This window comes from Parasteatoda tepidariorum, chromosome 1 (genome assembly GCF_982258835.1).
Source record: "Parasteatoda tepidariorum strain Cologne lab strain chromosome 1, Ptep-v5.0, whole genome shotgun sequence".
NCBI lineage: Eukaryota > Metazoa > Arthropoda > Arachnida > Araneae > Theridiidae > Parasteatoda > Parasteatoda tepidariorum.
The window spans coordinates 17,839,730-17,864,851 of record NC_141755.1 but is presented as its reverse complement, the minus strand read 5'-3'; the positions used below and the strand labels follow the sequence as shown (position 1 = coordinate 17,864,851).

The 25,122-nt window shown below is 31.0% G+C and overlaps 2 protein-coding genes across 2 annotated transcripts; both read right to left on the bottom strand.

The window, feature by feature from the left end:
* Nucleotides 1–9,028: 9,028 nt before the first annotated feature.
* LOC107450394 (uncharacterized) lies at nt 9,029–23,517 on the bottom strand. The gene is made up of 2 exons (XM_087159862.1): nt 23,394–23,517; nt 9,029–12,384 (listed from the first exon to the last, which is right to left on the bottom strand). Exon 2 carries the CDS (start codon nt 12,372–12,374, stop codon nt 10,194–10,196), a length of 2,181 nt encoding a protein of 726 aa, XP_087015988.1. The 5' UTR covers nt 12,375–12,384; nt 23,394–23,517; the 3' UTR covers nt 9,029–10,193.
* Nucleotides 15,098–20,305, bottom strand: LOC147816293 (uncharacterized). The gene is made up of 2 exons (XM_087154334.1): nt 16,988–20,305; nt 15,098–16,885 (listed from the first exon to the last, which is right to left on the bottom strand). The coding sequence occupies exons 1-2, from the start codon at nt 20,303–20,305 to the stop codon at nt 15,098–15,100; spliced, it is 5,106 nt and encodes a 1,701-aa protein (XP_087010460.1).
* Nucleotides 23,518–25,122: the final 1,605 nt, after the last annotated feature.

The window sequence follows — 25,122 nt, the reverse complement described above, 5'->3', positions numbered from 1 at the left end:
GGTACTTCTAAAAGTTAAATTGATTATTTATAAAAATTAAAAGAAATTACAAACAATTTTGTTTAAAAATTTAGAAATCCATTTATAATACATTTTTATATTTTTTTGAACTATTTAATTTCTAGTTATGATATGTTTTAAAACTCAATAAAAATGTTATAATAATGCTAAGATGTTGCATTTTTCATTCGTTTAAGGAACAATTGAGATAAATTTAACGTATCAAATCACATGCCAATCAAAAATAGATTCGTAACTTGCATACATTATGGTAATTTCTTACCATAATACTGAACACGGTGTTCTGCCATTAATGTATATTTTAAAGTCCTTGTCAATAGTGAACTCTAAAATATAGATACATCATGGATCGCAAAACAATTATTTTAATAAGTTTTTAATTAATATTAAATTAACATTAATTATCTCATTTATTTTATTCAATAAAGTTTTAAAATATTTAAGATAGGAATAAACAAAAAAAAGCTATCGAAATTTAACGAATCACTTCTAAGTAAGGTGGGACGGAAAACATAAAAACCTGTTTGATTGTCGGAGAAAATAGACGTGGATAAAACTAGAAAGGTGATTTCTAGAAACATTTTCAAGTTTTATTAAGTAAACTAGTTTCATCATTTTCATTCCCTCCCTAAGTAATGATCGTTAAATTTTGTTAGCGGTTTTTGTTTTCCCGAGTTAAATATTCATTTACGACCCCTTAGCATTTTGACTTTATTCATGACAAGGATTTAGAAAATATTTATTTTAAGTTTGGACTTTAAAAGCTAGCAGTTTCGAAAAACAAGCGTAAAATGCATTAGTTTGTAAAGTCATCCTAGATTCTATTCTTTCAACCTATTTTCCACTTCATTGTGTGAATCTTGGTTTTTTTCGAGAAGGTTATAGGACGTGTAGTACTTAGTTTCACAAAAATTGTTAAGTGAATAGTGATAAGAGGAGCATTGTTACCTATTTTCTTAAAATATACGAAATAAAAACAAACTCTAACGCTATGAAAGTATTTTCAAATGGCAGTTCGATAAAAGCTAGCAGTTTCGAAAAACAAACGCGAAATGCATTAGTTCGTAAAGTCATCCTAGATTCTACTTTTTCAATCTATTTTCCACTTTATTGCGTGAATCTAGGTTTTTTCGAGAAGGTTGTACGATGTGTAGTACTAATTTTCACGAAAACTGTTGAGTGAATAGTGATAGGATGAGCATTGTTACCTAATTTATTAAAATATACGAAATAAAAACAAACTCTAACGCTATGAAAGTATTTTCAAATGGCAGTTCGATAAAAGCTGGCAGTTTCGAAAAACAAGAGCGAAATACATTAGTTCGTAAAGTCATCCTAGATTCTATTCTTTCAACCTATTTTCCACTTTATTGGGTGAATCTAGGTTCTTTTCGAGAAGGTTATAGGACGTGTAGTACTTAGTTTCACAAAAATTGTTGAGTGAATAGTGATAAGAGGAGCATTGTTATCTATTTTCTTAAAATATACGAAATAAAAACAAACTGTACAGCTATCATACTTTCAAATGGTATACAATTAAATTTAAGTTATGTAGCAAACAAACCAGACACAAAAAGTTATTTATATGTTGTTCTGTTCTATAATTTTTGTTAAGTTTATAAGATGAAAATATGCTAAATTTGAGTTTAGTTATTTTATTAAAACTTCTTGTAGCTATTGTAGATGGTTGAAGTGACAAAAGTGATTCAATAAACAAAAAAGTTACTGGTTTTTTATATTACAAAAACTTAAGTTACTCTGGTTACAAAATTAAATTTAGAATTGGGGCAGATAAATTGTATAGATCAGTTTTAAACCATTGGCAATTGTATAAATACATGACTTCCACATGGGCATTTTTGATTTAAATTTTTTTTAATCTAATTTAGAGCATAAACTTTTGTAAATGACTCTTTTGTAAACAAGTAAATTGACTCTTTTTCTCACAGTAGCACATATATATTATTTTTTTTAAATCATTTTTTAACATTAACTGAAGAGATACTTACTAATATTATAAAAAAAAATTTTTACAAAGCAAACAAAATTACTGAATGAATCGGTATTTGGAAGAAGGCAAATATGTAAAATTCTACAAGTTTAGTCTTTTTTGTACTTTTAACTAAAAAATGATGGAAGAATCTGCCAGTTTCTTCCACTACATTCTACTTAATGTGGCAATTAAAGTTATTGCCTGATGGTCAAAATCGACCCCTCTTTCCTTAACATAGAATTAAAATTCTCTAGAGTTAGTGCGGCTAAAATGTTGTTAATAACATAGTGTAACATAATGTGAATAACATAAATGTAAAATTTTAATAACATTGTTGCGGATTCTCAGAAAGGAAGCTATTGAAAGACTGTGACTTTCAGAAAAGTTTAAATAGTATGGAAAACCCTGCAGTGAAGTCATTTAAAAGCTAGTATGAGTTTCTTTAGCAATAAAAAAGATAGCTTAAAAAAGTGGCTTCAGACAAATTATAAAGCTCAAGGTTCAAGGTTCGTTCACCAGGAGTTGGCACCTTGCTTCGACTTCATCACGACGATACTATTTCACAATTTTTGGGAGAAGGATGTGAACAATCCTGATTAAGGTTGCTATTTGCCGATCGTATGACAAAAATATTTATTTCGCAATCTTCATAGTTTGTCCTTTTTCGAGACATTTTAAAATTAAAATATATTTAATTAGCTAGTGCAATGAAAAGTATAATAGCAAATAACAAAACGAAGTAAGTAATTGAAAAAAAATTTACCGATAGTGTTTGGCGAGCATTAAGGGTTGTCTCAATTTCAAACGCGGAAATGTTTTTCCTCGACTCCCCCGCTGAAATAAACTCTGCATCCGTAGTGAAGCCAAGTGCCAACTCCTGCTGAATAAGTATAGCATGTCCTTAAAGGTTCTAGAATTGAGCTTGAAATTTTCCCTTGAAAATATCTGCACTTACGATACAACCAAATAGTTCTGAATTTAGAAAATTATAATTAAGAAATACTGAATTCGTGTATGCTTGCAGACTATTGCTTGTCACAGAAAACAGATGTTTACCTTGCATAATACAGTAGAAAAATCCTTAGAAATTAACTTTTGGATTTAGATTATTACATGTAAGGTAAAACGTAAATAAAATTAATATTTTCATGTAAGTATAAAACTTTTAATTTCGTATTAGGAAAAAAATTTGTTTGTAACAAAAAATTCTTTATATATTTAAAAGAGAAAAATGCTCTATTACAAACAGCTATTCTAATTTGTTTAAAAATAAAAACACAAAGATAAATAAAATTTGCAGCACTGCGAACATGTTACTTATTAAAAGGAATTTATGTACTAAATATAAGAAATAAAGCTTACCCACGTTCATTCGTCTACTAGTTTTAAAGGATTAAATGATGTATGGTAATCAAATAAATATGTACTAGGAGGCTCCGCCCCCTGCTCGCTAACGCTCGCCAACCCTCGAGAATTGCTACGCAATCCTATGTGGTTCACGCCGTGAACCATGGCTCGCTGCGCTCGCTCGCCAATGAACACAATGTTCTAGCACAAAGACATAGTATATTATCATCAAAGACGTAGTATTTTATCATCAAAGACATAGTATTGTACTTATGTAGAAGAATTCTATCAATGTTCTTATTGGCTTTTAAAAAAGTATATTAGCTATTTAGATTGTACACGGTGAAAAAATCAAAACATTAGCTAAATGAGAAACATATTAGCAAAATAAATTATCAAATACTGCAGTTACTCATCTAAATTCCACTAAATGTGTATAATAAATTAGTTAATGCTAGAAATTCTGATAGTTTTAGAAAAAAAATTCATTATTTAAAAACATAAACTTTAAACCCTAACTTTTCCCTGTGAGATAATGACCCTCAAAAAGTCTTTCATTTTCAAGAACACAAGAATTTGTTTTATCGCCAAATGAAATATTTTTTGGTGATCAGCATTATTGAAATCAATTTCTATATTAATTAACATTTGTGATAAAGTACATAACATTTTACCATTCCATTACAGAGCGTAAACATCCAGTATTATTTTTAATGCGTCTGTTGGTAGCTTCAGTTGAATCAAAAATATACAGCTGCACGTATCCAGCATTATTTTGATTATTGCTATACAAAGGTGACACCATATGATAAATTTGACCATGAATCCGAAAACAATACGGTCCATTTCCAGAAGGTGGCTTTATGTGTGCTCCAAATGATGCAAAAGCAAGAGCAGAATTATATTCCCGGATAAGATTTCGATAATTTCGTGCCTCAATCGAATTATTACTTAATAATTTTTGCAGCAACTCGGGAATATCCATTAGCGTAGGCAAATTAATTTTTCCTCGTAGCAGCATTTCTTATATTTGCCAGAAGAATTTCTTTCTTTGGCCCAGAAGTAAGCATTACAATAACTACATTGTTCCGTCATTGAGCCAATATTATACTCTTCGACATCTACTGTTACATCTTTAACAGTTATTATTGCACTTGATCTCTGCAATCTACGTCTTCCATAACATTCCTCAACACTTTCTTGGGCTCTTCGAACACGTTTTCTTTCATTACGTTTAAAAGCCCTAGCAGTTTCACTAATATTCTGCATTTTAAAGTGCGAAAATTCAATGCATAAGTAAACGCGAAATATAAAAAAATTCAATGCATTCAATACAAACACTTAGACGTTTTTTAGACGTTTAGGTAGCTCCCATTAGAAAAATATCAATTCAACAGCGGCCTTTTAAAGCATTTTCACTTCAATTAATTAATTAATTCCTAATTGAGTTTAAATTAAATATTATCATGTTTTTAGGGCATGAATCTGAATTGAACAACCTGATAATGCTCACTCTGGTTATTGTTTCCGTTCTTAAAAGCGCTATATGTTGAGCCACCTGAGCTGGATTTGGCATGTGACATTTTTAACAGCATTTTTTTTTGGTCGATTTTCTAACGTTGCTATTCGGGAAGTTGTAATGAGGCTTTTTTTTGGTGCCGTGTAAGAGAAATATATATATAGATTTTACCTTACTTAGATATTAGTTTAAAAACAAGAAAAAAGGAAAGAAATTAAAACATTGAAATTAAATCATAATTTTATTTTCGTGTTAAGATAAAATATACTTTTTCTTTGTTAACGCTTGTTATTCTTAAAGAAAAAGAAAACTCAAGCACTTTATAGAATTAAAGTAAAACATACAATCAGACGATTATTTTATCAGTTCATTAAAATAGTATATTAAAATAAATTTTAGTTAAGCTTTCGAGCGAAGGGCGGCGCTAAACTCATTAGGTCGAGTAACGTTGCCATTTTGAAAAATGAAAAGCGTCGCCTTTTTACGTGTTCCAGCATAAAAGTGAAAACTCTTTGTATATTTCTCTGTGGTTAAAATATATCAATTAAACATTAAAGAATGAAACTTAAAATTCTTACAAAGTTATTGCCTCTGTCAGGAGGAGTTTAAATCACTGATTATTGTTTCGTTTCAACATTCTTTTGTATTTAAAAGCACAGTTTTTATCACAAAGAAACTTTTTTTCTTCTAGAGCGTTTCAAAATGTAAACACTTTCCTACCAAATGGGTGCAGCGCTCCACCCACGGTGAAAAGCTTAACTACTAGTTAGGAGATGAATTTATCGTTTTCTGTTATTATTTTTGATTGAACGAAAAAAATTGTCATCGTTTGGTTATTTGTTTTGGTTTGATTCTATAAGATACTTGCAAGTTTTTGTTTTCTATTTAGACTTTTGAGTGTTAATAAAGATAAAGCACAATTTGTTGTATGATTCTAAACATCTACTTACTGTGATAATTGGAAATTTATTATATGCCTTCTAACTAAAAGGTTTTCTTAAAATTAGGAATAATTTATTAGTGAACAAAAATACTCAAAACCTTTCATTTTTAGCTATATTCAAATTTTTAATAGGACATCCTTTATCAGTATCGCTCCTATCACCAACAGCCTTGAAATCTTTCCGAAACTATCAACGGAATTTAATTTGTGAACTTGTGATAATGGAAATAAAGATTTTAAAAAATGAAAAATACCAGTTACATCACTCAATACTTATTTCCAGTTTCGTAAATTGTAACAATGTTTATCTCTTGGATGATTAGAGCATTGATAGTAACCGAAACACGTAAGTGATTATTTTGAGTAGAACATCTGCTTACAATGTTGTAAATCATACAATCAATTTTTTAATCAAATTATGTTTCTAAAAGCGTTTAAGGATTGTCACATCAAGATTATATCGATCAATTCTTCAAAGAATTCTCTAGGTAGAGCAGGGTGACCAAAATTAAAATCAAGGTCCTTAAAATCCCAAATAACGAGAAAACTGTTAAACTGAACTAAATCATATTTGCTGCAGATGCTAATAGACTATTGAAATTCGGTTTTAAAAAAAGTAATTTGATTTTTTTAAATTAAGGGATAAAATGGCGATTTTGGTCTATTTTGGGGGGAAATAAATAAAACAAATTGTTCGAAACCGAAGGAGAATAAGTAATCCAGTTCGTTCTTGAGTTGCATCTACTGGGTGAATTGCAAATAAAACGATACATGGACATTCTAAACACACACACACACAATTATTCAGCATCTTTATTAGTTTAATAATAAAAATAAAATAGGAAAAATATTTTTGAAACTGATAAATATTTTTAGACAAGCGAGTTTTATAGTTGTAGTTTTTTGTCGATTTGCGCACATAGTTATGGATATATGATCCTACAGAATTTTATGATCATGATTCCAAATCCCTTAAAAGAAAGGCATGTTAATTCAAAACAAAATTCTTTTTTGAATCTTATTTCCTGACCTAAAATATCCTCCATGTAAGTAAACTAGCATATTTAAGGTTAGGCCTAAAGTGAAATTATCGTTAAATTGTCCAAAACCGCATTCCTCACTAAACTATTGTAATTATATTTTTCAGATTGAGGCTACTCTGCACAATTTAAGGATATAAAAAGGATATAAAAGGATATAAAAATTCAAAAAAATACATTTTTGTATCTGATTTTGTGACTTTAATTATCGTCCATGCAAATGAATTAGCATATTTAAGGCTAGGCTTTCATACCATTAAGACTGCACCTAATTTCTACATCAAAAGTTATACTAACGCAATCCGTTCCTTTAGTTTACGAACTGTATATACTTTGAATCGTAATTGAAGCTGTGATCTAACATACCATTAGGTATAACTTTGTGTTCTGTAATCATTGGCATGTATCAACATATTGTGTTCTGTAATCATCGGCATCATAAATAGGTTGTTCCATATAAACCACATAGACATTTTTTTAGAATCCGCATCAAACATAAAAGTATTCTCATAGGGAAACGCAAATTTATATTTAAACATAAACAAAAATGCTATCGAAATGAGACAAATCACGGAGCAATATGGCACATGTCGAATTACGGAAATTGCGCCATCTAAATGTAAAGAAAATTGCATAAAAAATAAAAAGTCAACACATGAAACTTAATATTAAAGAGAACAATTATGCATACAACATACTGTAGTGACAAACAGGGTGTATTAGTAAGTATAAGTAAAAGATTACAAGCACTATAAATATTGTAAAGCATGCAAGGTGAAGCAATAAAGTTAAAATAGGTTCTCAATACCGTTAATAGAAAATATAATTTCTTTACTTTCTGTTGGAATGAGCTTTTGTTAAGAGAGTTTTGTAAGTTTCTCTGAATACTACTTTATTTTATAACCATCGTTGAAGGGCCGCGACCCAATTTTTGGGTTAACGACTACTATTGTTCAGCGCCGTAGCCTTGTAATTTTGAACCCAATCCATAAAACAAGGGAACACCTGGATCAATGGGAAAAAATTTGCCTTCTTGGAGGATTTCTTTTTTATTTATTTATTTATTTATTTTTGTTGATGGAACTAACCCGCATTTGTATTGCATGGAGAGGAAGACCACAAAAACATCCCACGGTTAGCCTGACGGCAAGTGGACTCTAACCCATGATCCGTCCACCACTGAGGATATTTCACGTGAATACTTTTGAAGAATTTCGAAGCTAAGTAACCGAAGTTTTTTGCAATATATATTTTTGTGATGTATGGGTATTTCGTATATTTCGTTAGGTTTGCGTAGTTTAATCTGCGTAGTTATCTTTTTTCAACCTTTTGCTTTAATTCCTTTGTTTAAGCACAAAGGGAATTTTGTGGTAGCATTAACATATAATATAATGTTATAACAGAAACATATGATAAATTTTATGTTTTTGATTCCTGTTAAAATATTTTTATCATTCGTGCATTGAAAAATGGTAAATATTCTTGTCACAATTATATAGGCACTATCCTGAGAAAAAAGTATGAACTAGGATATGGTAAGACTTACCGTATTTCTGACTCTATGTTAACATCAGAAAGCTCGGTAATTTTTCTTTAAAGTGCTTTCCTAATGCTTTTGTAAGATTAAAAATAAAATATGGTATTATAATATGTGGTAATATTTGGTAAATATGGTAAAATTTTTTTAACTTTGTCATGATACCTTAGAGTATGGCATAGGAATCATTTATTTTGAAGTTTTGTATCTTTTACTGAATGTGTGGTAATAAGAACTATAGTTTTGATAATCAGAATTTCTAGTAAACTGTTACCATAGAATGAAAAAATTACCAAATGGAGGGTTTAAATACCACATATTTTGATTTTATTAACCAGAATTATGATTTTTTTTAAACCAGAAATGACGTTACCAAATAATAAGTTTTTTTTTTATCCGCATTGTTTTCTCCGCGTAGATACGCAATATGAACAAACTTAATATTTCTGCTTTTTGTAAAATTAAATTTAGCATCTCATATCTTCTAAACTTATTTGTACACTTTTCTTATTGTTTTTGAAAAAATAAATACGAATTTTCAAAAATTTTAAAAATATCTTTTCAGAAACCAATATTTTGTGCTCCACATTACTTTTGTTTAAATTTCAGTCACACCAGAGACACAGAAAACATAAAATATATTATTTTATTGGGATTTAAAACTTGAAAAATTATAGAATGTATGTTTGATAAAATAAAATAGGTGCTCTGAATCGGTTTAAATCTCATAATTGCTTTTAGTATTAAAAATAAATATTAAACATAAGACAAATCATTTGATAAAATTTTGTAATATTTATTTTTCTTATCACAAATAATGAATTATAATTTCGTTAAATATTATAAAAATATAAAACAAATTATTATAAAAATACATCACCAAGTAAATAGAGTATAAAAATACATCACAAAATTAATAGATTATAAAAATCTATCACAATATAATGTTACTGTTTAATAATTTAGTCTCAATTTTAAAATTGTGTGATTGAATTCTTAAAAGAATACAAATTGTAATGAAGATAGGTTATATAAAGTATTTATAATTAATATACTGATATAGATCAGCTTCCTACAGTAAAGGCAAATAGCAAATTGATTTTTTTTCTAAAAAATGCACATTGCACTAAAAAAATGAATACATAATTATATAGCAGTTTTTTACATTCAACAAAAATCTACTTGAATTTTAAAAAGCATATAAATTCTATAATGACAAAATCATGAAAATACTTCAAATAAGTGCATAAATATTTTTTAGTTTCTTTTAATTTCATGTGAACAAAACTAAATTGCAGTAATGCTACAATTTTGAACAAATCAGTGCAGAAATACGTATCTCTTAATTTTTAATAATACCAAATATCATGTTGAATTAAGAAAAAAAAATGTTTTATAAACTAAAAGTATAAAAAAAACCACAGATTATTGAATGTCTATTTCGTAATTTACTATAATTTTGAAGCAATTTCTCACATTGAAGCGAGGAATGACAACTCAAACTGCCAGTGCCTCAATAATTTTTAAATAGTCACTAAAAATTAGTAAAACATATTTCAAATACAGTTATTTTGCAATTTTTAAAATTCAATTGAAAATTGAAATGAAATATTTTGCACATTTTTTAAAAACTCAGCGAAACTGTTACAAAATTTAATTTTAAGTTTTTTATTTCCTTAAATAAAAATAGATTAATTTTTTTAAGAAAACGAAATGATTTTTTAATTTGAATTAAATTGTTTAATTTTTTCTGGTCAGTTGAATTCGTTTTTCCAGCTCGTTATTATGGAGACCTAAGAGGATGGCAAACAATCTTTGTATTGATCTCTGAGACTTTTATCGACGCTGCTTTTCCTGAACAAACGTTCAAACGCTTCCACGGCTAAAAGTAAATTATATTTAGGTTGGCAATGAGGTCTAACATACAAGGAGATCTTGCTTTTAATTTTATTTGCTTTAAATTCAATCTTCTTTAAGAAACTCTTCTCTAACAACTCCATCGAGGTTTTCGTATTCTTGTTTTGAAAACCTAGTTCATTTGCAATGAAACAGTTGGTCTTAACACTACGATCTATTATTACATCCATCATGGGATCGTCATTTTTTAAGCGGTTTTTTGTTTCTGCGTGAAATATTTCGATTTGCAGTTCCCCATCCATAGGTATGTCAAACGATCCAAGGGCAGAACTATTGCCATCGATGCTTTTGCTAAAAATAACTTCGTTACTCTGATTCTTTATCTCTATACCAACGTATTTCTTATTTTTAAAATAACTATGTGGATTGCTTGAAAAAAATCTGAAATTCAGCAATTTCTTAAAAGGATTTGCTGTCAAGTAGGCAAAATAACTATCACCAAGTCCAAGAAATTTGATTTTGTCAAGCGGAAGTGAGGGTTCTTTCAATACTTTTCCTCTAAGAAGTAGCTTCTTCGGATTATTGGCGTGTACTATGGCATAAAAATCGTCATAGAAGAATTCTATATTCTTAGCATTTGGTTCAACAAAAATCTTGTATACTCCTATGGGTACATCCTTAAAGGTAATACTTTGACTCTGAATTTTTTGCTCGGCTACTGTTCGAGATCCGTCCATCAGTTTCAGCATATCACCTGTAAATTCACCAAGTATTTGGTTATCTATGTTAACAGTAAAATCATTTTTCAGTTCAGTTGAACGCAAATCTGATGGAGTAACTAAACTTGTTTCGTACAGTAAACCAAGGCTGTTTTTAACAGAAGTCATCTTCTTGGTATCGCTTATTATGTAGTTCAGAGGATAGGCTATACTGGATAAAACATAGTAATGTTCAAATAGTTGCTCCTCTTGTATTGCTGCTTTTGCCAATTTCATAAACGGATACACGTCGATGGCAAAATCAATTGCAAAAAAGTGCATCAGTTTTTCCACTAATAATGTCCCACTAGCATAATAAGAATGGCCGGCATATTCTCGGCGAGTAAGTTGGTTGAAACGTGAAAAAGATTTCTGACCAGCTTTAAAAAACATGTGGGTTAAAAAAGATAATTTTGGGATTAAATCCCAACTTTTGACTTCAGTTCCTTTTTTGAGTATTGCAGTAAGGTTCATTATTTTTGAATTCGAACCTTTGGTTACCATTTCATTACCAAACACAATTGTCTGATAAAAAAAACATAATATATTATTCCATGTTTCAGCAACGGAGAACGATTCATCATTTAGTCTGTGCAGTTCGTGTCCATGACCAATTTCATGCAACGCTCCCCAATTCGTATGGCTTATTTTCAACCAGAACGAAACTGATCCTGACCTAACAGCTGTATACGATGCATCGTAATATGCCAAACCAAATCCGTTTTTGTCAGCTTTCAGAAAAAACCTGTTTCGTACGTTTTGATCTATATCAGTTTCTTCGAATGACAATCCTATCAACTGACTGTAAGTGGTTAAGATTTTATCGTAAAAAATAATTAAATCATTGAGATTTCTGCCTTCGGGTAATTTCCTTGCAGCCTCCTTGTCTATTTTCGGAATAAGAAATCCGAAATAATCTGATTCTATGTAAGCAAATTCTGCATCTTGAGTATCCCAGAGCTTAAAGAAATCTTCCTCTTTATCACCAAAATGGTAAATTGGAAGAACTTTCGAATCAGATGGATACCCTATAAGTACAGTGCGACTATCTTCTGGATTTTTCTTAAGGTACTCACATTCTAAGAATGGAACACTCACAGATCCTAGGCCAAATGTTGCTGCTCGACCTGGCTGGGAACTTTTAATATCAAACCTGCCTTCTGTTTTACGATCATCGTTGAGGAGACGTACTTGAGCTTGATTTAGACTTTTACTCTCTAAGACGCATGTTAACTTTTGGTTGGCTGCTAGAATGATTCCAATTGGAGCTCGGTGGTGTCCGAGACCTTTGGTCATGGGAAAGTCTTTCCAGACAGGTGCTGGTAGCCATGGGACCTGAAGCTTCTTTTTTGAAGTCATTTTAATTTATCTGCAAGAATTAAAATAGGTCAACATATTTACGTTTACTGTGCACTTTATCATAGTAATTTTACTAGGAAATCTTTATCTTTCTTTTTTTTCCCGAATTATTTGTTTCTTTTTCACAACTTTGGATGTTTTAAAAAATGTATCTACATGTTGCAAAATAATTCATATATATATATATATATATATATATATATATATATATATATATATATATATATATATATATATATATATATATATATATATATATATATATATATATATATATATATATATATATATATATATATATATATATATATATATATATATATATATATATATATGTAACATAAAAAGCTTCAATTAATCTTTTTATGTTAGTTTCTTTGCTATAAAACAACTCCTACTTTATTACTAATTAATTATTCTATTTGAAATACTTTCTTACACTTTTAAAAGCCACATCCTGTTCTTAAATCTATTTTTGGCTCAACTATGCATTTAATTAAGAGCAGGACATATTTCCCTTGCTTTGTGTGGGAAACGCGCGATCTTTTTCATAAACCAATAGCAACTACTAAGATTTCCCTCTTTCCCTAAATTAAGACGTTTTACGGATTTTACTTTGCAAGATTTTCCCTAACATATAACCAAGGAGCGCAACTTTTCATGTGCACTTTTACTCACTCTCATGACTGCTGTTGTCTAATAATTAATAAATAAATTTTGTACCCTCCTTCCCGACCTATGACCTGTTTTAATCCTTCCACTCGGCAACGACGTTATAAGTCGCCAGGATTGAACGGTCGGGAAGGGGTACAGTTCGTACGCTACATTTAAGATATTTAATATCTCATTTGAAAATAAATAAATCAACTTCGGAAGAGGGTACATCAAAAATATGGAATAACTTCAAATCATTTTTTCAAATGGACATTTGGTAAATAAGCAGTCAAATTCTTCTTCAACTTATGGCAATAATTAATTCACCCAGTATCTTCATCAAAAAAATAAACTCTTCAAAACTTTTTGTTTATTATAAATTATACCTACGCACAGTGGAACAAAACGATCATCGGTTTTCCATATGTCTATGCTGCTTATTTTGTCTACGTTCCTGAGACTACTAGAAAGTTGAGCTTCAATTTCCTTCCTTGGACTAAAAAGAATAACTGCATCGAACTCCTGATAATTAAAATGTTTTATTGAAACCCTATCCCTTTGAGAAAGCGTTGATTTTACCACTCTTAAGTGCTGAGCTGGATTTTATCGTCGATGAATTGTTTTCACACCCCGGAATAATTTACGATGATCTCCTTAGATGCTTGACATTCCTCTCCCACCTACTCAGAACTCAAAGAAAAATAAGCTTCAATTTCTCCATTCAATGTTAATTTACTATTCATCTTAACGAAGAAACAAATTTTTTCCCTAGCAGCTCTCGTCTTTGGTTTTGGAATTGTGTTCACGGAATTTCAACGCACTCTCATCTCTGATGTTGTGATTTTCAAAATATCTTGGACTAATTCGAACTTTTTCATGTATCCTTTTGTGTTTTTTTTTTTTTTACAATTCTCATAAAACAATTTCTTGAATTTTAATTGATTATTATTTTAAAATTTTTTTTCTCATTCTTGATGTTTCAATCAAAAAATTATTTTTTATACATTAATCGTATTTACTGTTGAAATTTTTATTTTCAGTGAATTGATTGTCATAAGAAATGTTTCGAGAAATTATTTTCAAACTTATTGTTTTATGTGTTACAGCTTCTATGATTTTTTGAGTAGTAGAAATTATATTTTTGTTTTACAGTGATTAGGGTTTAAATGAAAATGCCATTTAAATTTTTTTTCTCTTCGTAATGCAACTGCAATAATTATTGAGATTCACTTTTAATATATGAATGCAATTACGGTGTGGCAAAAATTAAACCAAAAAATGTTAAAGCTAATGCAAATAGTTTGGAAAAATGAATAAAATACTTGTTGTTTGAATTTAAATTGAAGTACAACCAGACATTAATGCTTTAGTTCAACGTTGGTAAATAGTTCATAGCTCAGTTCTAGCTCAGACATTTCCATAGACAAACAACATAAAGATAGGAAAATGATCAAACAAAAATTGAAAAGTATTAGTAACCAAGTTCACTTCAAAAACACGTAGGAAATAGAAATGAAAATATTTGAATTCCCTAGCAATTGTGACAAATTAAATTATCAATTAAGATCTCTGCACAAAAATTACTTAAGAAAAATATCCAAACAAAAATTTTTTGAAAAAAAAAAGAAAAAAAATTTATGTCCAAAAAGAAATAAAGAAAGATATTGTAAATTGCAGCAAACAAATAAATTTCACGGACGCCTTTTTAATGTTATTCAAATGAACTACTAGTTCTACAGATGAATAAACAGATACAAATTAAAACTTAATAAACATTTATTAATTCTAAAGCAATCTCAATTTAGTGATATTTTCAAAACCTAACTAATTCGAACACTAAATAATCAACACAAAACATTTCAAGAAGGTTGCCAACATAAAAACCAAAGTTAAAGAATAAAAATTAAATGAAAGCAGCAGCAGTCAGAGTCACGTGACACCAACTATAAAAACATATTACAATCTCTAACATACTCCCACCTTGCAAAGTTAGGCTTATTGAACTTTGCAACCAAAATTTTACGAAAGTTGGAACTTTAAACTACTAGAGCTAAAAATAAAAAGAATGCTCATAAGTCCAACCGAACAGGAACTTTGATGATTCTTCCCGACTTAGTTTTAGGAAAATAATTCACCTCTAAAGCTTCATTGTTTTCTACAAAATCGTCAGTCCTTCTAGCAGCTTTTAAGACCTCAATATCAGTTTTGGTAGACACTTCTAATGGGTAAAGCCTTTGAAATGGACGGATCCTTTCCCCCTTACTGGTCCTCAGTTTTGCAACTCTAGGAATACCATCTTTACCAGGAAAAATTTCTAAAATAACTCCAAGTGGCCAATCGATGCGACGGACATTGTCATGTCCTATTAACACAACATCACCAACGTCTAAAACGTTATTTCTTCTTACCCCTTTGTGGACTAAAAGAGCAAGGTATTCATTTCTGAATCTTTGTCTGAGATTTTCACGTAGCTTCTGTAAATACTTTATTCGTTTTATGAGGCAAGATCGGTCTACATTATCTAGATCTGGTGTTTCGCTGTTACCGCCACCGTGAATAAACATTTCGGGTGTCAACGGTACTAATTCATTTGGATTATCTTGTATGTAAGTGAGTGGCCTTGAATTTATTACTGACTCACAGTCACACAATATCGTGTAGAGTTCTTCGTAATCAATGGTATATTTCCCTAGAACTCGACGTAGCAGTTCTTTGAGCATTCTGACCATTCGCTCCCACCACCCACCCCACCATGCTGCGGTAGGTGGAATAAATTTCCAAGTGATTCTCTGAGCGGTTGAGTATGCGGCTATTTTGTCCCAATCTAATGCTTTCAATGCTCTGTTGGCTCCCACAAAATTTGTGCCGTTGTCGGAATAAAGGATTGAAATCCGGCCTCGTCTGGCAATGAATCGTCTGAGGGCTTGGATATAAGCATCTGTGGTGAGTGATTGTACCAGTTCAAAATGGACCGCTCGGTAAACGGCGCACGTAAATAAAACGATCCAAGCTTTTCCTTTTGACTTCAAGTAGAGAGGACCAGCATAATCTACACCACTTACCTCGAAGACTTTTGTCAAGGTAACTCTTTCTCTAGGCAGCGGAGCGAGGGGAACTTCAACTGGTTTAGATTTGAAACGCTTGCATGTCACGCATTTAGAAATGACATCTTTTACTAACTTTTTAGCCTTAAGAATCCAAAACTTCTCCCTAAGTCTGACAAGTACGATAGAAGAACCAGCATGCATTGATTTCTCATGCTCTTCTCGTATTAACTTCATAGCGAAACTATTACCAGGTAAAAGAATGGGAAATTTAAAATCTTCAGTTTCATCACTATTTACAAGTTTGGTTCTTATTCGCAGTAATCCCTTTTCATCTCTAAATGCTTGCATTTTGTTAAGAAACTTCTCATCTTGAAACACTTTTAATTGCATGGATTTGAGCACTTGAGTTTCTGCTTCTTTGAATTCTTCATAGCTCAAGTTACCTTTTAATTTATTTTCATGTGATGTGTTATGTATGAAACGAAGAATCCATGACACCACTCTGATGTTTCTACTGTAAGAGGAAAAATGATCGCTCCATATTTCTGTAACTTCAATATTTACAATTGAAGATACGATCGTTCTTCTTTTTTCTCTAATCACTTCTTCTTCATTGACATCTTCCTCTGAGTCGTTAGTTGGCCATTCACGGGATGGAAGGTACAACCAACAGGGACCCTCCCACCATTTTGACTGGCACAATTGCTTAGCTGAACAACCTCTACTTGGCCGATCCGCGGGATTCAAGGATCCAGGTACATGTCTCCATGCTTGAACTGGTGTCAGTTTCCTAATTTCTTGAACACGGTTCTGTACGAATACACCCCACGTTTCTTCTCTTTTCAACCAAGCTTACACTGTGGTGGAATCTGTCCAAAAATACACATTGTGGGTTTTAAACTCTTTTCGTACCTCAGTGGATAGACGAGCAGATATTGTGGCACCAAGAAGTTCTAATCTTGCAATTGTTGTCTCTTTTTTCCCACAAGGGGCAATTCTTGTTTTACTTTGTACCAGCTGTACATAAACATTAGTCATATAACAAACTCGCAGAAAGACTACTGCCGAATAGGCATACTTGCTTGCATCACAAAAAAAATGAAGTGAAATATTTTCAACTCCCTTATCGCAGTGCAACCATCTTGGAAATTCTTCGCCCGTTTTTTGATCAACTTCAGCGTCCCAACCAATTTTAGACTTCCACAAATTTTGTAACAAAAGTTTTGGACGCATCATCACTGGACAGGTTATCCCTATGGGATCAAAAACTTTGTGTGAAGCTGATAAAATATTTCGCTTTGTGATCACTTCATTCTTTGTTTCATTAACATCAGGAATATTTATGGAAAGAGTATCACTTTGTCTGTCCCATATCATTCCTAGAATGTTTGTTGACCTTACAGTGGATTCAGCGGGATTAGTGAACTCCCACCCTCTTAAATCAAATTCTCTTTCAGCCATAATTTCTGTGGCAACTTCAATAAACTGTTCTAACTCTTGCTCAGTTTCAACACTAACTAAACAATTATCTACATAAAAACTGAGTAGCAGTTGGCGGATAATGCCTTCAGGATATCTTCCATTTCCTTGTGTGGCTTCATCTAGTTTGTTTTCTAAGTGGTATCGTATGGTTGACGCAAGCAAAAAGGGACTACAAGAAACACCGAAGACAACTCTTCGATGACGGTAATGTTTGAGCTCACCTTGTTCGTCGTGCCATAGAAAACGTAGAAAATCTCTATCTGGCTTATGGAGACCTATTTGCAAAAAAGCTTTGCGTATATCTGCTGTTATGCCGAACTTATGGAGGCGAAATCTTGTCATTATGGAAGGAATTAATTCGATCAAATTTAGGCCCTTTTCAACACAGTCATTAAGACTGGGATGTCCCTTTTGTTTAGACGAAGCATTAAACACCGGCCTAATTTTTGTTGTACTGTTCTCCTTCACTACGTGACGATGTGGCATATAGTGACAAGTCAATTTCAGTTCTTCTACAGGAACTTCTTCGATGATGCCTTCTCGTTCCCATTCTTTGAAAACATTTCCATATTCCTCAAACAAATTTTCTGCTTTAAGCTTCCGAGTTGTTACTTGCAACCCTTTTAGTGCTAAATTAAAATTGTCGGGCAAAGGCAAATGTACGTCAAGCCAAGGTAGACTAACAAGGAAACGTTGATCTTCAACTTTAACAGTCTTTAAGAAATGATCTACCGAAGCGTTATAAAGTTCTTTTTTAGTCTCCTGTTCTGATGGATCCTGTATCCCTATGGTATCCAATGTCCACATATCTGATATATCCATTTCTTTCACTAAAAGAGAAGTTACCAACATAGAATTGCATAAAGATGTATCGCTTTCAGGCACTTTTCCCGACAAAGTCCAACCAAGTAAAGTTTCTATGGCGACAAGTCCACAAGTTAATACTTTACGCTGACCTGTCATAAGCTTCCCTATCACGTCAGCTCCAAGAAGTACTTGTACAGGTTGCAATTCATTACCAATATCTGATAAAGTTATCTTCATTTCCTGAAGCTCCTTGATCCACGGACCTGAAGTTACAGGTGTAATGTTATCACATATAGAAGACTGATCCAAAGCTTCCATGTTACAAGTTATGCTGCTTTTAGGATTTCTTAATCGAATTCTATAACATGTGTGTTCATACTTATCAGAGTTAATACCACCAAATAAAGAATGTATAAGTGTTTCTTTTCTTACCGGAGTATATCCCATTTGTTCCACGAGACTTTTCAAAATATACGTTTTTTGGGATCCGGAATCTAATACAGCTCTCACTAGAATTTCCTTGTTATCTGAAACCAGTTTGATTTTTAATGTCTGAAGAAACACTTTGGGACCATAAGTAATGTTAGACATGTTAATCTCAGAACTTTCACATTTCTCACCACTTTCTCCTGATTCTTTACCTCGGGTATCTAGCTTCTCACACATAAGTGGCACATGTCTTTTACCGCATACAATACATTTGATAAACATTTTGCACTTACGTACTGGATGACCAGGATTTAAACACGCAAAACAACACTGGTTTTTTCTTACTATATCTTGTCTCTCGGCTAAACTCATCCTTTGAGCGGTGAAACAGTCTGAGCTGGAGTGCTTTCCAGAACAAAAAACACATAATTTCTTTACCTCTTTTGAAGCCACAGTAAGTAAATTGGCAGCTGTAGGCACTCTACCTGAAATCAAAGGCTTTCCTTTTTTCTTAAAAGTTTGGCGATTTTCACTTGAACCCAAACCAAACCCAGCCATGGCTAAATTTATTCTTTCCTCTCCTTCAGTTTCGGTTTTCAGGAAATTCATCAAATTGTTCAGTCGTTCTTTAGCATCAGTTGAAGCTGCGTAAGAAGGACTTCTGTTCCATGCTTTCAGGAACTCTTCTTGAAAACAAGATTCAACCATTGGATAAAGTATTGAAGCACATTTATCAGTCGTTACTCCTAGTGTCTCTAATGCTCTAAGGTACGATTCAAGCTTATCATAGAGAGAAGTCATTAAATTTTTTTCATTTTTCTGAACCGAAATTATTAATCTTAATAGTTCGCGAACATAAACTTCTACCAAAAGTTCATCTCTTCCAAACCGAGCTTTCAGACTATCAATTACCTTGGCGTAGTTAGCTCCGGTTGGCGGAAAGCTCTCTACAACTTCTCGCGCTCTAGATCCGCTTACAGTAGCTTGAATAAGGTACTGAAATTTTTTTTCGGGAGCAATATCTACATCTTGATGAATCTGTTGGAATTGGCTCCAAAAAGGTAACCATTCCTTGATATCCCCACTGAATTGTCGAAACTCTAATTTGGGTAAATTAAATTTCCTCCTAGCACTAGTAATCATAGAATTTTCGGACTCACCTGCTATTGCCACTGGCGAGTTTACTTGAATTCGCGCCAACTCCAGTTCATGTAATCTTATTCTTTCCCGTTCTTCATATTGCTTTTGCTTTTCATCACATTCTAACTGTTTTTGCTTTTCTTCATATTCTAATCGTTTTTGATCCGCCTCTGCCAATTCTTTATGCTTCCGGTCACTAACAGTTGTTACCAAAATATCTTCAACAAACTGTGGATCTTCGGAATACTGCTTACTTTTCAAAATTGCTTCTTTCAGTTCCGATATTGTGACCTTTTGTGGTAATGTTGCGCCAATTTCTTCAGCGACGAACAACAAATCTTCTTTTTTAAATCCTTTTGCTGCTTGAAACATTGTTTCGAATCGGAAAAAATGTCCTGTCGCGGACGCCAGAAAATGTAAATTGCAGCAAACAAATAAATTTCACGGACGCCTTTTTAATGTTATTCAAATGAACTACTAGTTCTATAGATGAATAAACAGATACAAATTAAAACTTAATAAACATTTATTAATTCTAAAGCAATCTCAATTTAGTGATATTTTCAAAACCTAACTAATTCGAACACTAAATAATCAACACAAAACATTTCAAGAAGGTTGCCAACATAAAAACCAAAGTTAAAGAATAAAAATTAAATGAAAGCAGCAGCAGTCAGAGTCACGTGACACCAACTATAAAAACATATTACAATCTCTAACAGATATAAATGTAAAAAAATAAATTAATAAAAGGTATTTTGCAAATTAACCAAACTTGCACTTCAGATAAAAAATAAGGAAAATAGCTAGATCAGACAAAAATTAAAAACTGATTTACCTTAATACCATATTAAATTTGAAAGCTTGTTTTGGATTTCAATTAGTGATAAATTGTGTTAAACGGGCTGTAATGTAAAATCTGAGAAGACTGATCACCTTTTCTGATTATAAAAGCAATTTGTCTTTACATATTTCCTGAAATCCGGGTTAATAATTGCAATAAAAATATCAAGAAAGAAAGAAAAAGTATAAATAAATATAGAAAGTAGATAGAAAAATAAAAGAGAAAAGAAAAGTAGAAAGAAAAATAAGAGAAGAAAAGCAAAATTGTTACAGAAAGGCAAATTTTGGACATAAAAAAAAAAATAAGTAAAATTAAAAATTTTTGTGGATATTTTGCTATTAAAGTGATAAATATTAAAGGTAAATAACAAATGAAGTGAAATAAAGACAATACTGAAATCTTAGACTTGACAATAACAACCACTGTGTCATTTTTTTAATTTTGTTTTCAATCAAGGTAAACAATACTCAAGTCTAATTCCAGATTGAAATTTTTCCTGTAAAAATGTTTTTTGTGTTTTACATTTTAAATTACACATTTCTAACAAATGTTTTTAAATTTTTGTCATCATGATTGAAGAGTTAACTTAAATTGTATTATTATGAAGAATTCTTATAGTGAAAAAGCTGTGTTGTGATTTTTAAACAAAGGACTTTTGAAACTGTTAAGTCAAAAAAACTGTTGAAAATGAAAATTTTAAATTTGCTGATGATGCTACCACAGGTTTTTAATTGTGTTAAAATTTTTACAATGAGAACATATGTAAATGTTTTATAATTTATATTACTTTTATATATTGTTACCATTACAAATTTGGTTATTTTATTTGTACTTCTATACCATAGGGAAGATTTTGCAAATGGATAATTTCAAAATTTTTGGATTCTAATTAGACAATTTTGGCGAAGGGGTATGTAACATAAAAAGCTTCAATTAATCTTTTTATGTTAGTTTCTTTGCTATAAAACAACTCCTACTTTATTACTAATTAATTATTCTATTTGAAATACTTTCTCACACTTTTAAAAGCCACATCCTGTTCTTAAATCTATTTTTGGCTCAACTATGCATTTAATTAAGAGCAGGACATATTTCCCTTGCTTTGTGTGGGAAACGCGCGATCTTTTTCATAAACCAATAGCAACTACTAAGATTTCCCTCTTTCCCTAAATTAAGACGTTTTACGGATTTTACTTTGCAAGATTTTCCCTAACATATAACCAAGGAGCGCAACTTTTCATGTGCACTTTTACTCACTCTCATGACTGCTGTTGTCTAATAATTAATAAATAAATTTTGTACCCTCCTTCCCGACCTATGACCTGTTTTAATCCTTCCACTCGGCAACGACGTTATATATATATATATATACAAAATCCTTAACTGTTTTTTCTAAAAATATTTCATATCAGTAAAACATAATTTATCTTTATTTGTTATAAATATTCTCAATTATTCTTCCTATAAAAATTTCATACTCTTATTTTTATGTATAAACATCTAGGCAAGTCTCAGTTAACAACATAAGTAGCCAAGAACGATTTTTTGGTAGAAAAAGAATATTTCGTCAGTATTTATTGAAAACCTTAGCCACAATGTATGCAACGTGAACAACGTAAGTATGTTATTGGAAAGAATTATAAATTTGTAAGTTAAAAGTTAAACTTAAATGTAAACAGAGATTGAAGTTTAGGCTTGTGTTATGCAACTACTTATTGAGACTACCGATGTAGAAATAATGAAAGAAAACCCTTTTTTTCCTTTTGAGATTTATATTTACAGCAACAGATTTATATTATAAACCTTTTGCACTGAGAAACATACAGGCGTTTAAAAATCAAGGAACGTAGGAAATATATTTGAAATTTACTGTAAATTAAGTTTGTTGATCAGGTTTTAAAACAGCAGTCAGACTAAATTTTCAATCGTGTTTCCTTCCGAAGCTGCAGGCTTCAAATGCCTATCGTTCACAGCTGAGACACTGTATCCTAATTTCCAGGAATTTTACTGGAATTGTCCAGGATATTCGACTTGGGTTATTGAGGAATTTCTATAAAAGCCTGCTCTTAAAACGACAGAAGGCATTTAACAGAAATAAAGACTTAGTATGCCTTAAACTTGTTGCAAAATCTATTTAAAAGATGGAAAACAATAACAAAAATAACTAAGAAGGGTTAATCTGACGCTGAACTCATCATAAATCTCCAAGCAATCTTAAACTACACAATTAAATTGACGGATTTAAAATCATATTTTTTTATGATTAATTTTTTTTAAAAATGCTGGGGTAGACATACAAAAATCTTTCTCTGTTTTTCATTTCCTCCTCAAATTGCACGGCATCTAATGTATCCCATGAAATTAATTCACGCGACTAGTTTCACGTGATTTGTGACAAATGTATCACATGAAATTAGCAGCACAGAATGTTTAGTTTAGACAGAAATGCCGCCGATCCACCTGTCCGATTTTGTCCAACTCGCCCCTAAACTTACGATATTTAATTTTACCTGTTTTATTTTAACTTATTTTCATCATGTACGATGAAATATTAATAAGCACGTACAAATTTAATTAAATGCAATGCTTTAACACAAATAAACCAGAAAAACTTACTTAGAAAGATTCACAAGCATTCAAAATAAAGAACTGTTAAAAAATTTAGATTTTTTTTTCTAAATTGCGGCATATTTACATAATATATAATCGTTGTTATCTCATCACTAAATATAAACATACACAGTAACAAGCTTTATGATACATTTTATTCAAAATTAACTGATGATAACAATATCAATAAGCATAGGATATCTCTCTAAAATGCTTACGTATTTCATGCATTCTATTTTCGCATATTTTAACGTTATGATAAATAAATGTATACGAACATTTTCTTACGCGTTTTTTAATTTGCAAATTTTTTATTATCACTTGTTATTATGTTACTATTTATTATCACTTGTTATTATCAGAAGCATCACGCTCTTATGTGTTTGCTATTTCAAGGTCGCATAGTTTATTAATCATAAATAATAATAAAATGATACGATACAATCTGGGCTCGAAAAAACTCAGAAATTTTACCCGCCCCGAGGACGGCTTGTCCAACAATGTACCCGTCCTCCTTTGAAACTAACCCGTAGCTTCTAAAATAAATAAAAATATAATTTTCTCTTATTTATTACAAACATTTATATAAATTGCATAATGAATTAGTAGTTACTAGGATTACAAATACTAGGATTACATTATACTAGGACTAATGTACTACATATACATTATATAAAAGAAATACTAGGTTACTAATAGTAACCTAGTATCTCTTTTATGAAATAATTTATTTCTTTCATGAAATAATTTAAATGACAAAGGTCAAGACGAGAAAATGGCTATCCGCGCGGACGTCGGATTCGAGAAATTCGTTGTCCGCGTGGAATATTTGACCGCCGAGGACGGGCGGTTTTTCGAGCCCTGGATACAATCAAGATGATTTAATACAGTTCCTTTAATTAAAGGGGCTATTAATGTCCTTTGCACTTCTTAAAAGCACCCTTTTTAAAAGTAGTCTATACCAAGCATTAGTACATGCCAAAAAAATGTCAAATACATGCCAAAATTACTTGATAATTATAAATTTTGATTATCATGAGTTGGCCGTGAGCATAATCATCACGCCAAATGATGCCAAATACAGTTATTCTCTATTCTGTTATTCAAACCCATTCTCTTTTCTCCAAATTTTCTGTGAATTGACCTTTAACTACATGACTTATTTAGCACTGCATTAATAAAATTAGACAAAAAAAATGCACTTTTTGTTTAGGAAAGGTTATGCCGTAACTAAAAATAATGTATTTAATTTTTCTTTCAGAAAAAAAAATTCTCTTTATTATACTTAAGTTTTATAAATTAAAATTTTTGGCTTGTCCTTTGCCTTTCTTAAAAGTACCCTTTTTAAAAGTAGTCTATATCAAGCATTAATGCATGCCAAAAAAATATACCCTGATTGTCTATAAAATATTGTCCAGCTCTTTTTTCATCAGCCCACTACTAGACCTTAAATTTATGAAATTATGAAACTATTATTTTGAAATTGCGAAACAATGAGCCAAATTTACTTCCGTATTAATGTTTTTAGAGAGGAAAAAATAAATAAAATAATATGGTTCATATATGAAAACCAGCGCAGTTCAAAATACTTTTTTTTTTAAAAAAATTTACATCAAAACGAAATGTTGTAGTACAAAAATGGTTTAAATCACAGAATTTAGTTGTTTTCAAAAATTGTAATAATAAGCCTAATTTAAATTACTTTTTTGAAAATAAATAAAACAGGTTTTCAAAC